At 41.8% G+C, this 12819-nt stretch overlaps 1 protein-coding gene across 1 annotated transcript in view; it reads left to right on the top strand.

Annotated features, from left to right (window-relative positions):
• si:dkey-237h12.3 (teneurin-3) overlaps positions 1-12819 on the top strand; it is a 627006-nt gene that overhangs the window by 315475 nt on the left and 298712 nt on the right. Inside the window, exon 6 of the mRNA XM_061892022.1 lies at positions 2396-2634. Coding sequence (XP_061748006.1) covers positions 2396-2634 — 239 coding nt within the window. The remainder of the gene's footprint in view (positions 1-2395; positions 2635-12819) is intronic.

Below are 12819 nucleotides of genomic sequence, written 5' to 3'. Positions count from 1 at the left end.
AGTGGATGTTGTTGCAGTCCCCGGCTTCAGTATTGCAGTACACCAAGCAGCGCTGCCAAAATAATTTAAAGCCCCTCTCAGCGTAATTCAGTCCAGTTCCGTCCAGCGTATGAAGTTAATTTAATAGCTTCACATTATCCAAACCGAACCCAATCAGGCGGAATTCAGACTGATGCGTCGGGTCGTGACGGCTGGTAAAAAAGTGCTCCTTAATGAAGCCCCCCCGCTGTGCGGACAGTACACTTCAAGGCTGCGGGGCCATTTGCAGTGCATGGTCAGTGGCTCCAATTTCCCCCTGACTGTCCTCTCGGAGCCCGCCAGGCATCGGGGGTATTAATCTGTGAGTCGTGGCAAGAGTGGCAACAAGGCCTAATTCATTTACTTAAGAGCTTTTCACGTGGGGGTTTCAAAGTTAATAGGACGATCCCTCCGTAATGCATTTGATTAAAGCCTCTTAATTAGGCCAGGTATAATGGGCAATTAGCCTTGGCCCGGCTGTGAAAGGTCAAGCGAGCAAGTAGGAGTCCATTGTTTTTATGATGTATTGTTTGCTCGCGGCCCACCCTGCTGTGTGGGTTATTGCGTTAAATCTGCCTAACAGCACGCCGACTGTGGAAATCATTTGAGCATTTTGAGTACAACCATCTTCTTATTAGAAGCGTCACTCGTCTAAAACACTTTCTTTTGGCAGGCCCTTCCTTTTTAAGACGGGCAAAGGGACCACACCCTTTTTCGGGGCGGCGGTCCCCGGCTACACCATGACGACGTCCACAGTTTCCAAAAACAATTTGAAATGTGGACTCGTCAGACCACAGAACACTTTTACAATTTTGAATCAGTCTATTATTTCTGGGTGTTGTTGATAAATGGCTTTGGCTTTGCATAGTAGAATTTTAACTTGCACTTACAGATGTAGCGGCCAACTGTAGTTATTGACAGTGGTTTTCTGAAGCGTTTCTGAGCCCATGTGGTGATATCATTTACACACTGATGTCATTTTTTTTTTTTTTTATGCAGTACCGCCTAAGTGATCGAAGGTCCGTGATATCATGGCTTGTGTGCAGTGATTTCTCCAGGTTCTCTGAAACTTTTAATGATATTACGTACCGTAGATAGTGAAATTCCTAAATTCCTTGCAATGGCTCATCGAGAAAAGTTTTTCTTGAACTGTTGAACAATTTGCTCACACATTTGTCCACTAAGTGGTGACACTCACCCCATCCTTGTTTTGTTAATGACTCAGCATTTCTGGAAGCTGCTTTTATAGCCAATTTAACTTAACTGTGGCATTTTGAATAAACCATCTTATTATTAGACTATCTAAAACACTTTCTTTTGGAAGGCACTTTCTTTTTAAGGCAGGCACAGGGACCACACCCTTCTTTGGGGCGGCGGTCCCCAGCTACACCATGACAACATTCACAGTTTTCAAAAATAATGTGAAATGTGGACTTGTCAGACCACAGAACACTTTGCATCAGTCCATCTTGGATGAGACCGGGCCCAGCAAAGCCGGCGGCGTTTCTGGGTGTTGTTGATAAATTGCTTTTGCTTTGAATAGTAGAGTTTTAACTTGCAGTTACAGATGTAGCGAGCAATTGTAGTTACTGACAGTGGTTTTCTGAAGTGTTCCTGAGCCCATGTTGTGATATCCTTTACACACTGATGTTGCTTTTTGATGCATTACCGCCTGAGGGATCCAAGGTCACAGGCATTACTGCTTACATGCAGTGATTTCTCCTGATTCTCTGAACCTTTTGATGGAGCGTAGCTGGTGAAATCCCTAAATTCCTCGCAATAGCTGGTTGAGAAAAGTTTGTTCTTGAACTGTTGGACAATTTGCTCACGCATTTGTCCACGAAGTGGTGACCCTCGCCCCATCCTTGTTTTGTGAATGACTGAGTATTTCTGGAAGCTGCTTTTATACCCAACTTAACTTAACTGTGGCCTTTTGAATACAACCATCTTCTTATTAGATGCATCGCTGTAGTTACTGACAGTGGTTTTCTGAAGTATTCCTGAGCCCATGTGGTGATATCCTTTACACACTGATATCATTTTTTTATGTAGTACTGCCTGAGGAATCCAAGGTGAGTAATATAATGGCTTGTGTGCAGTGATTTCTCCAAATTCTCTGAACTTTTTGATGATATTACGTACCGTGGATGGTGAAATCCCTAAATTCCTTGCAATAGCTGGTTGAGAAATGTTGTTCTTAAACAATTAGCTCACACTTTTGTTGACAAAGTGGTGACCCTCGCCCCGTCGTTGTTTGTGAATGACTGAGCATTTCATGGAAGCTGCTTTCATACCCAACTTAACTTAACTGTGGCATTTTGAATACAACCATCTTCTTATCGGAAGCATCGCTCATCTAATGGCTTTCTTTTGGCAGGCACTTCCTATTTAAGACGGGCACAGGGACCACACCCTTCTTCGGGGCGGCGGCCCCCGGCTACACCATGGCGACGGGGACGGTTTACTCCACCCCGGCGCGGCCCCTGCCCCGGAGCAGCCTGTCCAGGGGGGCCTTCAAGTTCAAGAAGTCGCCCAAGCACTGCTCCTGGAAGTGCACTGCCCTCATCGCGGTGGGCGTCGCCGTCGTGCTGTCCATCGTCCTCTGCTACTGCATAGGTAAGGGGGCGCCAAACGCGGAAACCGATTATGTGTTTCTCAGCGGTACTCGGTTGTAATACACTTCTCCACCACTTCTGGCAGTCTCAAACAAACGGCAAAAGTCTATGGCTAAAGTCATAGAGATTTTTTTAAGCACAAAAAGTAAGACCAAAGTGGTACATTTGATTGACATTTTAGTTAAGGAACATCATTTAGTTTATTTATTTTAGCACTACACAATTATATATGCACTTGTTTTGTTGGTTGTTTATGAGTCCCTTCTTATGCAGTATATTTGGTTATTGTTTATTTTGTGTAATCAGCCTGACCTAAGCCTAAGATTTATGTTTTACATAAACAATAATATTTCTGATTAACGCATTTGACAAGGTTTTAAATAGTAAGTAGGTTGTATACAATTATTGAATACAATTAAGATCTGGAGTAGGATGACTCATTTAGTGTTAATAATTGAGTGGGCCCCTGGTACCTCTGTACTGGACAAGTTTGGCCCCGAGTTAAAAATGGTTAGGAACCTTTTGTCGTAAGTAATACTTTAACTTTCTTAACTGTCATGTAAGTGTAAAAGTAAGTAAACCACTGACACACTAAAGCAGGCCCAATTCATTTGTGGCCCGCGAGCCACATCAAGATTTTAATTTCCCCCCAAAAATGGATTGTTAGTCATGAAAATAACTCCAAAATGTAACCCAACACCAGCAACTCATAAATTGGGTTATCAAAATAACCCGGTATTTTTTAGTGTGTACCAATTCCTGATCAGTAGGAATGTTTTCTTTTTAATTTAAAAATTTAAAAAAAATTATGAGCTGATTATGACAACTGAGCTGCCCAGTTGTCATAACTTGTTTTCTTTTACCATTTGAGTCTCATTCGCAATGCTGTTGCACTTCCAAGACAGTAGACGGCAGTATTGTGTAGTCTATCCAAGGTATTTTGTCTCACTAGGAAGCTGAATGTGTCTGAATGTTGCGCCCTAAAAAGTGTTTGTACTGTACGTGTTGTACCTATCACACACCAGCTGTGTGAATGCAACATTCATCTCAGTTGCGGTTGCCATTGCTAAAATTGGAGGTGTTAAACTCGCCACATAAAATCGCCAATGCTAATTGTAGACTGTCTATATGGCAAAGACAATGCAAGTTAGCATAAAGCTAGCACATTTGGAACGAATGGAGCCATACTTTAAGTTTGAGCGTTTTCCACCAAACACGCTTGCTTTGTTGCTGTTGAAAATTGCTGAGAGGGAGTTTGGCCTTAGTTTCAAGGGAATACGGTACCCGTCACCAGTTGCAGGCTCAAATCCCGTTTCAGCCCTTGAGCCAGGAGGATACCATCCCGCTGTTCTGTTGATGAGCCGTACTCTTTCCTCTTTTTTCTTTTTTTTAATCCTCACCAGCATATGTCCCGATCACTGTGTGATGAGGCAACATGGTAAAGTGAGTGTGAGTTGCTGGTGAGGATGTTCAGGTCACTGTAAGAGCGGCAACACATTCACCGTTTAACGAGCATTAAAAGGCTAGGCAGGCCGGCCTGTGCCGAGTCTGCATGTTCTTCCTCCCACGGTGCAAACATGGAGACTGTAAATTGCCAATGATCGTTAGTAAGGTGATCTTTATTGTGCCGCTCTCTCTCCCACTCAATGCAAACGGGCACGCAGCTGCACCACCAGCCTTCGCTTCTTTTAACAATGCTAATATATTTATTATTGTTTTGCAAGCTATTCGTCCCCTGTAGGAACATAAGCACTTACCATATTTTCCGGACCATAGTGTGCACTGGATTACAAGGCCCACTGCCGATGAATGGTGTATTTTTCATCTTTTTTTATATATAAGGCGCACCAGATTATAGGGTGCATTAAAGGGTTCTTATTTTATTTTTATTTTTTCTAGGTGGAAAACACTTCCTTGTGGTCTACATAACATGTAATTGTGGTTCTTTGGTTCTTTCTATTTACGTGGCTCACCTTCGGCAGCGTCTTCTCCCCGTCATCTTTGTTGTAGCGGTGTAGCGTGCAAGGACGGAAGAGAAAGAAGTGTCAAAAGATGGCGCTAACTGTTTTAATGACATTCAGACCTCACTTCAATCAATAACGGAGCAGCAGCATCTTATCCGGAAACAACACCACCACCGGAAATGTGTCCAGGGAAAAACCGTCCGACCAGAACGCTCTTATAACTAAAGTCCCTTGGGTGAATAATGTAAAGTCACTACACCGGTATGTTTTAGTGCTTTCATGGCGAGTTTACTGACAGATATAAGTAAGAACTTTACACTACTTTATATTAGAAATGGCAACAGTGGAGGATGAATGTCACATAACAAGAAGATAGGAAAAAGAAAAAGCTTATCAACTACAAAGGCGGATTCTCGCAGTTTTTCAGGATTTATGCAGATCCCAAATACAGATCAGCAGGTACCAGAAGGTAAGGAAAGTTGATTTTGCATAATATTGCAAAACAAAACTCCAAACAAAACTTACCTTATACACACACCATAATAATACGTCGACAATCCATCAAGTGGTGCGGATTCATAGCTTACCAAAGTCATACTAAAACATTCTGATAGTGTATAATGTTCTATATTTTCAGTGGAACATATAACTTGTTGGTGTTGTTTACTTGAGTCATATTGTCGTCATAGTGCTTGCATGCCATCTACTGGTCAGACTTATCATTACACCATGTACCAATTAAAATGTATTTGAGGTCGGTAAGCAAAACCAGAATTATTCCTTACATTAGGCGCACCGGGTTATCAGGTGCACTGTTGAGTTTTGAGAATAAAAAAAAATATTCTCAAGTGCGCCCTATAGTCTAGAATATTACAGTACATATTGTTCATGTTTAAATTATATTTTAATCACGGTTCATTCTGCATGAGCAAAGAGACTCAAAACAGAAGGGATGTACAGGACAGAAAGCACTAAACAAAATACAAACCCCGTTTCCATATGAGTTGGGAAATTGTTAGATGTAAATATAAACAGAATACAATGATTTGCAAATCCTTTTCAACCCATATTCAGTTGAATATGCTACAAAGACAACATATTTGATATTCAAACTCATAAACCTATTTTTTTTTTTGCAAACTAGAATTAACTTTGAATTTCATGGCTGCAACACGTGCCAAAGTAGTTGGGAAAGGGCATGTTCACCACTATGTTACATCACCTTTTCTTTTAAAACTCAATAAACGTTTGGGAACTGAGGAAACTAATTGTCGAAGCTTCGAAAGTGGAATTCTTTCCCATTATTGTTTTATGTAGAGCTTCAGTCGTTCAACAGTTCGGGGTCTCCGCTGGCGTATTTTACGCTTCATAATGCGCCACACATTTTCCATGGGAGACAGGTCTGGACTGCAGGCAGGCCAGGAAAGTACCCGCACTTTTTTTTACTACGAAACCACGCTGCTGTAACACATGGCTTGGCATTGTCTAGCTGAAATAAGCAGGGGCATCCATGATAACGTTGCTTGTATGACAACATATGTTGTTCCAAAACCTGTATGGACCTTTCAGTATTAATGGTGCCTTCACAGATGTGTAAGTTACCCATGCCTTGGGCACTAATACACCCCCATACCATCACACATGCTGGCTTTTGAAGTTTGCGCCTATAACAATCCGAATGCTTATTTTCCTCTTTGTTCCGGAGGACACCACGTCCTCTGTTTCCAGATATAATTTAAAATGTGGACTCGTCAGACCACAGAACACTTTTCCACTTTGCATCAGTCCATCTTAGATGCGCTCGGGCCCAGCGAAGCCAGCGGCGTTTCTGGGTGTTGTTGTTAAATAGGTTTTGCTTTGCATAGCAGAGTTTTAACTTGCACTTAAAGATGTAGCAACCAACTGTAGTTACTGACAGTGGTTTTATGAAGTGTTCCTGAGCCCATGTGGTGATATCCTTTACACACTGATGTCGGTTTTTGATGCAGTACCGCCTGAGGGATCAAAGGTCCGGAATATCATTGCTTACATGCAGTGATTTCTCCAGATTCTCTGAACCTTTTGATGATTTTACAGACCGTAGATGGTAAAATCCCTAAATTCCTTGCAATAGCTTGTTGAGAAATGTTGTTCTAAAACTGTTCGACAATTTGCTTACAAAGTGGTGACCCTCGCCCCATCCTTGTTTGTGAATTACTCAGCATTTCATGGAAGCTGCTTTTATACCCAATCATGGCACCCACCTGTTCCCAATTAGCCTGCACACCTGTGGGATGTTCCAAATAAGTGTTTGATGAGCATTTCTCAACTTTATCATTATTTATTGCCACGTGTTGCTGGCATCAAATTCTAAAGTTAATTATTATTTGCAAAAAAAAATTTTTTTATTAGTTTGAACATCAAATATCTTGCCTTTGTAGCATATTCAACTGAATATGGGTTGATAATGATTTGCAAATCATTGTATTCTGTTTATATTTACATCTAACACAATTTCCCAACTCATATGGAAATGGGGTTTGTACTTGGGTCATATTGTCGTCATAGTGCAGGCTACACTTATCTCTTATGTTTGACTGCCATCTACTGGTCACACTTATCATTACACTATGTACCAATTAAAATTGCTTCGAGGTGGGTAAGCAAAACCAGAATTATTCTTTAGATTAGGCGCACCGGCTTATAAGGCGTACTGTTGAGTTTTGAGAATAAAAAAAACAAATTTTTAAGTGCGCCTTATAGTCTGGAAAGTACGGTACGTATCGTTAATTTTTCAATTATATTTTAATCATGTTTCATTCTGCATGAGCAAAGAGACTCAAAACAGAAGTTATGTACGGTACAGAAAGCACAAAACAAAATAAATTTGGCTGATTGTCAGAATAACACACCTGGGGCTTGTTTGATTAAGATCTAAATACCAGGCTCTAAACAGCATGTTCAATCCATAAAATAGCATGTACTATTAGTGAGCGTGTTGGGTGTGATTTACAATCGTTACATAGCTGGTGCAGATCGCCTTATTTAAATTTTTTTTTTTTTTTTTTGCGTCTTTCACCACGGAGACACTCGACCATTTACTGCACCTTCATGTTATCATGCTCCTTCTTGTCAACATGCTCCTCCTTGTTATCATGCTCCTTCTTGTTATCATGCTCCTCCTTGTTATCATGCTCCTGCTTGTGGTTGTTTGCTATGTTTTCAAACAAGCAGCAGACATGTACCACTTTTTATGGGCATTGGATTAGCAGCCCTGCAGTGCATCCACAATGAAACCCACTTTTTTTGTGCAGATGCTGCTCTTACTGTGCTCAAAACACACATAAATACATACTTACAGAAATGTTTTTATATAAAGAAATGTGGTAATGCTATATAGTCTAAATGAAAACAAATCTGACCGATCTGATCTGAAAACTTAAAAAGACAAACGTTGTTCGGAGAGATGAATGAATAATCCTTTAGCCTCTAAAGGCCCAAGCTGTTTGTTTACATGCTTTTTCTTTTCTGTTTGCTATTCTTGGTTATTGGACCCTAATTAGAATATAAACTAAGAATAATCTATTGATATGATGTACTTAGTCCATAAGTACACAAATGTGTACTTCATGGACTTCAGAGTCGAGACCCAGGATGGACCGCTCGTCGGGACCCAGGATGGACCGCTCGCCTGTATCGGTTGGGGACATCTCTACGCTGCTGATCCGCTTCAGATGGTTTCCTGTGGACGGGACTCTCGCTGCTGTCTTGGAGCCACTATGGATTGAACTTTCACAGTATCATGTTAGACCCGCTCGACATCCATTGCTTTCGGTCCCCTAGAGGGGGGGGGTTGCCCACATCTGAGGTCCTCTCCAAGGTTTCTCATAGTCAGCATTGTCGCTGGCATCCCACTGAATGTGAATTCTCCCTGCCCACTGGGTGTGAGTTTTCCTTGCCCTTTTGTGGGTTCTTCCGAGGATGTTGTAGTCGTAATGATTTGTGCAGTCCTTTGAGACATTTGTGATTTGGGGCTATATAAATAAACATTGATTGATTGATTGATTGATGTTTAGTGACATGCTAATTCTTATTTTTATACTTTTTTTTTTTCCAAATTCTATTGTCTGTTATACTCTTCTGACACCACCAGATAGCAGAATAAGTGTCCACAAAAGAGGCCATAAGACCCCAATTCAGTAGTGTACACAATTGTGGAAATAAGAGCTAAAAGGTGCTGTCCATGCACGTGGTCACTAAGCCTTTAGAGCAGGGGTCCCCAAACTTTTTGACTCGGGGGCCGCATTGGGTTAAAAAAATTTGGCCGGGGGCCAGTATGCATATATATATATACATATATGTATATATACATATATGTATATATATAGATGGCGTGGAAAAGTGGCCGTGCGCAACCCGAGGGTTCCTGGTTCAATCCCCACCTAGTACCAGCCTCGTCACGTCCGTTGTGTCCTCAGCAAAACACTTCACCCTTGCTCCTGATGGGTGCTGGTTAGCGCCTTGCATGGCAGCTCCCTCCATCAGTGTGTGAATGTGTGTGTGAATGGGTAAATGTGGAAGTAGTGTCAAAGCGCTTTGAGTACCTTGAAAGTAGAAAAGCGCTATACAAGTACAACCCATTTATCATTTATATATATATATATATACATATATATATATATATATATATATATATATATATATATTCCGAACACCATGATGTCACGTTATCGATGGGAAAATGCATTTTTAGACTATGATTTGCCTGAGCGACGAGGGGACACCGAGAGTAACAAGCCGTATAAAACGGATTAGAAAGGACGTATTTAAAATATCAATAATTATATATACATAATATAAAATGTATTAATATTTATTGATTTTGTTTCGTAGTTAAAAAAATAATTTTAAATTTTTTTGGGGACCCCTGCTTTAGAGGCTAAATTAGAGCAGAAACGCTGTGGACGGTTTTACTTCCGGTTCAAGGCATTAAAACAGGAAGTACATTTTTGAGTGAGCAAACTTGTCCAAAAGATGGCGCCCGCAGCACAATCAATAACAAACCATTTTAGTATACGCATCATTAAGAAAAATCCATCTATTAGCTGCACCATTTTATAAAACAGCAGGGGTCAAAGTGTAAGAAAAAAGCAGCAGCTAATAGTCTAGAGCAGTGTGTTTCCACCACTGTGCCGTGAGATACAGTCTGATGTGCCGTGGGAGATTATATGATTTGATCTATTTGGTTTAAAAAATAAAACATTTTAGACGAAGTGGCTGGGGAGAGGGAAGTCTGGGTTTCCCTGCTTAGGCTGTTGCCCCCGCGACCAGACCTCTGATACGCAGAAGACGATGGATGGATGGATGGGTTTAAAAAATGTTTTTCGCAAACCAGTAATTATAATCCGCAAATAATGTGCCATTGTTGAGTGTCTGTACTGTTACTTACCACATTTAGCTCGGTTGGTAAAGTGGCCGTGCCAGCAACTTGTGGGTTGCAGGTTCGATTCCCGCTTCCGCCATCCTAGTCACTGCCGTTGTGTCCTTGGGCAAGACACTTTACCCACCTGCCTCCAGTGCCAGCCACACTGGTTTGAATGTAACTTAGTGTTTGGGTTTCACTATGTAAAGCGCTTTGAGTCACTAGAGAAAAAGCGCTATATAAATATAATTCACTTCACTTCACATTATACTCTTCAATATTAGTAGGTGGCAGCCAGTAGCTAATGGCTTTGTAAATGTCGGAAACAGCGGGAGGCAGTGTGCAGGTAAAAAGGTGTTTAATGCTTAAACCAAAAATAAACAAAAGGTGAGTGCCAAGAACAAAAAGGCATTGAAGCTTAAGGAAGCCTATGCAGAACGAAAATAAAACTGAACTGGCTACAAAGTAAAGAAAAACAGAATGCTGGACGACAGCAAAGACTTACTGTGGAACAAACAATCAACAACGTCCCAACAAAGATGGATTAAAAACAACTGAAATATTATTGATTGCTCAAACAAAGTAGATGCGGGGAATATCGGTCAAGGAAGACATGAAACTGCTACAGGAAAATACCAAATAAAGAGAAAAAGAAGCGCAAGACAAAAACTAAAACACAGTTTATTGTGCATCCCTTGGCGTGAACTTTAACCAACTCTCACCTCCGGTTGTCCTTCCAGTGACAAGCCCTGCCAGCTTCCCGGCTGCCAGATGAACAAGTCGTCTGTTCTCGTCTCGATAGTTTGTCTCTGTCACTGAGCCACCTGAGAGACCCTCGCCCCCATGCCCGTTTAGGCAGGGGGGGGGGGGGGGGGGCTCGGAAGGTGCAGGTGATCTCAGGAAGCAAAGCTGATCAGAAAAGGTCAGCTGGAAAAGTGTTTCATTCACGACCTCGGTTTCTGCGAGGAATGCAAACGACTTAAGATTGTAATTACGGTGCCATAATTAGCGTGTTTGGAGGAAAAAAAAAAAAAAAAAGACAAAAATCCGGAAAAAAAGGAAGCATAAATGCTGAATGGCGCTATCTGCGGTGGGATGCGCAGCGCCAGCTGTCACCCGCCTGCACCCTCAGCAGCCGCCGTGTGACAGGCGCGCCTTCCTTCCTTTCAGTCTTTGAGCGAGCAAACATGAGTGCGTTGTCTCCCGGTGGCATTAGACAATCTTTAGACGTGTCATCCCGCCAAATGGAACACCACAGACAGCCCGGCTCTGGGGACCGAACCCTGGCGTCGCTCCTAATCTATATATGGACGCTCTCTCAGCCACGCTGCTTTTTTTTGGGGGGGGGGGGGCTCGGAAATTGCACACGCACACTTCTCGATATGACTCCACGGCATCCGTCTCACTTAGGCCCTGTTCCGACACGCCGGCAAGACCTGCTGAGGGACAGACACCTCTCAGGACTCAAGTGCATCCACGCATCTGGGAATGTATCATTTGATGTTACTTTTTCAATGTGTTGCTTTTCTGACATGGACTTGTTTCTTCAACATTGTCCACACCTTTAAGTCAGGACTTTGGGAAGGCCATTCTAAAACCTTCACTCTAGCCTAATTTAGCCATTCCTTTACCACTTTTGACCTGTGTTTGGGGTCATTGTTCTGTTGGAACACCCAACTGCACCCAAGACCTCCAGGCTGATGATTTTAGCTTGTCCTGAACAATTTGGAGGTAATCCTCCTTTTTCATTGTCCCAGTAGGTTTGTTGTTCCTGGGATTAAAGGCCTCACCTTTTCTCCTCCAAACATATTGCTGGGTATTGTGGCCAAACAGCTCCATTTTTGTTTTATTGTTCAATAGTTTTAACATAATAGTGTGAGAGTCCAGTCCATAGTGGATCTAACATAATAAAGAGAGTCCAGTCCATAGTGGATCTAACATAATAGTGTGAGAGTCCAGTCCATAGTGGATCTAACATAATAAAGAGAGTCCACTACATAGTGCATCTAACATAATAGTGTGAGAGTCCAGTCCATAGTGGATCCAACCTAATAGTGAGAGTCCAGTCCATGGTGGATCTAACATAATAGTGTGAGAGTCCAGTCCATAGTGGATCTAACATAATAGTGAGAGTCCAGTCCATAGTGGATCTAACATAATAGTGTGAGAGTCCAGTCCATAGTGGATCTAACATAATAGAGGGAATCCAGTCCATAGTGGATCCAACATAATAGTGAGAGTCCAGTCCATGGTGGATCTAACATAATAGTGTGAGAGTCCAGTCCATAGTGGATCTAACATAATAGTGAGAGTCCAGTCCATAGTGGATCTAACATAATAGTGTGAGAGTCCAGTCCATAGTGGATCTAACATAATAGAGGGAATCCAGTCCATAGTGGATCCAACATAATAGTGAGAGTCCAGTCCATAGTGGATCTAACATAATAGTGAGAGTCCAGTCCATAGTGGATCTAACATAATAGCGTGAGAGTCCAGTCCATAGTGGATCTAACATAATAGTGAGAGTCCAGTCCATAGTGGATCTAACATAATAAAGAGAGTCCAGTCCATAGTGGATCTAACATAATAGTGTGAGAGTCCAGTCCATAGTGGATCCAACCTAATAGTGAGAATCCAGTCCATGGTGGATCTAACATAATAGTGTGAGAGTCCAGTCCATAGTGGATCTAACATAATAGTGAGAGTCCAGTCCATAGTGGATCTAACATAATAGTGTGAGAGTCCAGTCCATAGTGGATCTAACATAATAGAGGGAATCCAGTCCATAGTGGATCCAACATAATAGTGAGAGTCCAGTCCA

The sequence above is a fragment of the Nerophis ophidion genome, linkage group LG29 (assembly GCF_033978795.1).
Source record: "Nerophis ophidion isolate RoL-2023_Sa linkage group LG29, RoL_Noph_v1.0, whole genome shotgun sequence".
Classification (NCBI taxonomy): Eukaryota; Metazoa; Chordata; class Actinopteri; order Syngnathiformes; family Syngnathidae; genus Nerophis; species Nerophis ophidion.
The sequence above is the reverse complement of the archived record's forward strand: the minus strand, read 5'-3'. Positions and strand labels throughout refer to the sequence as shown.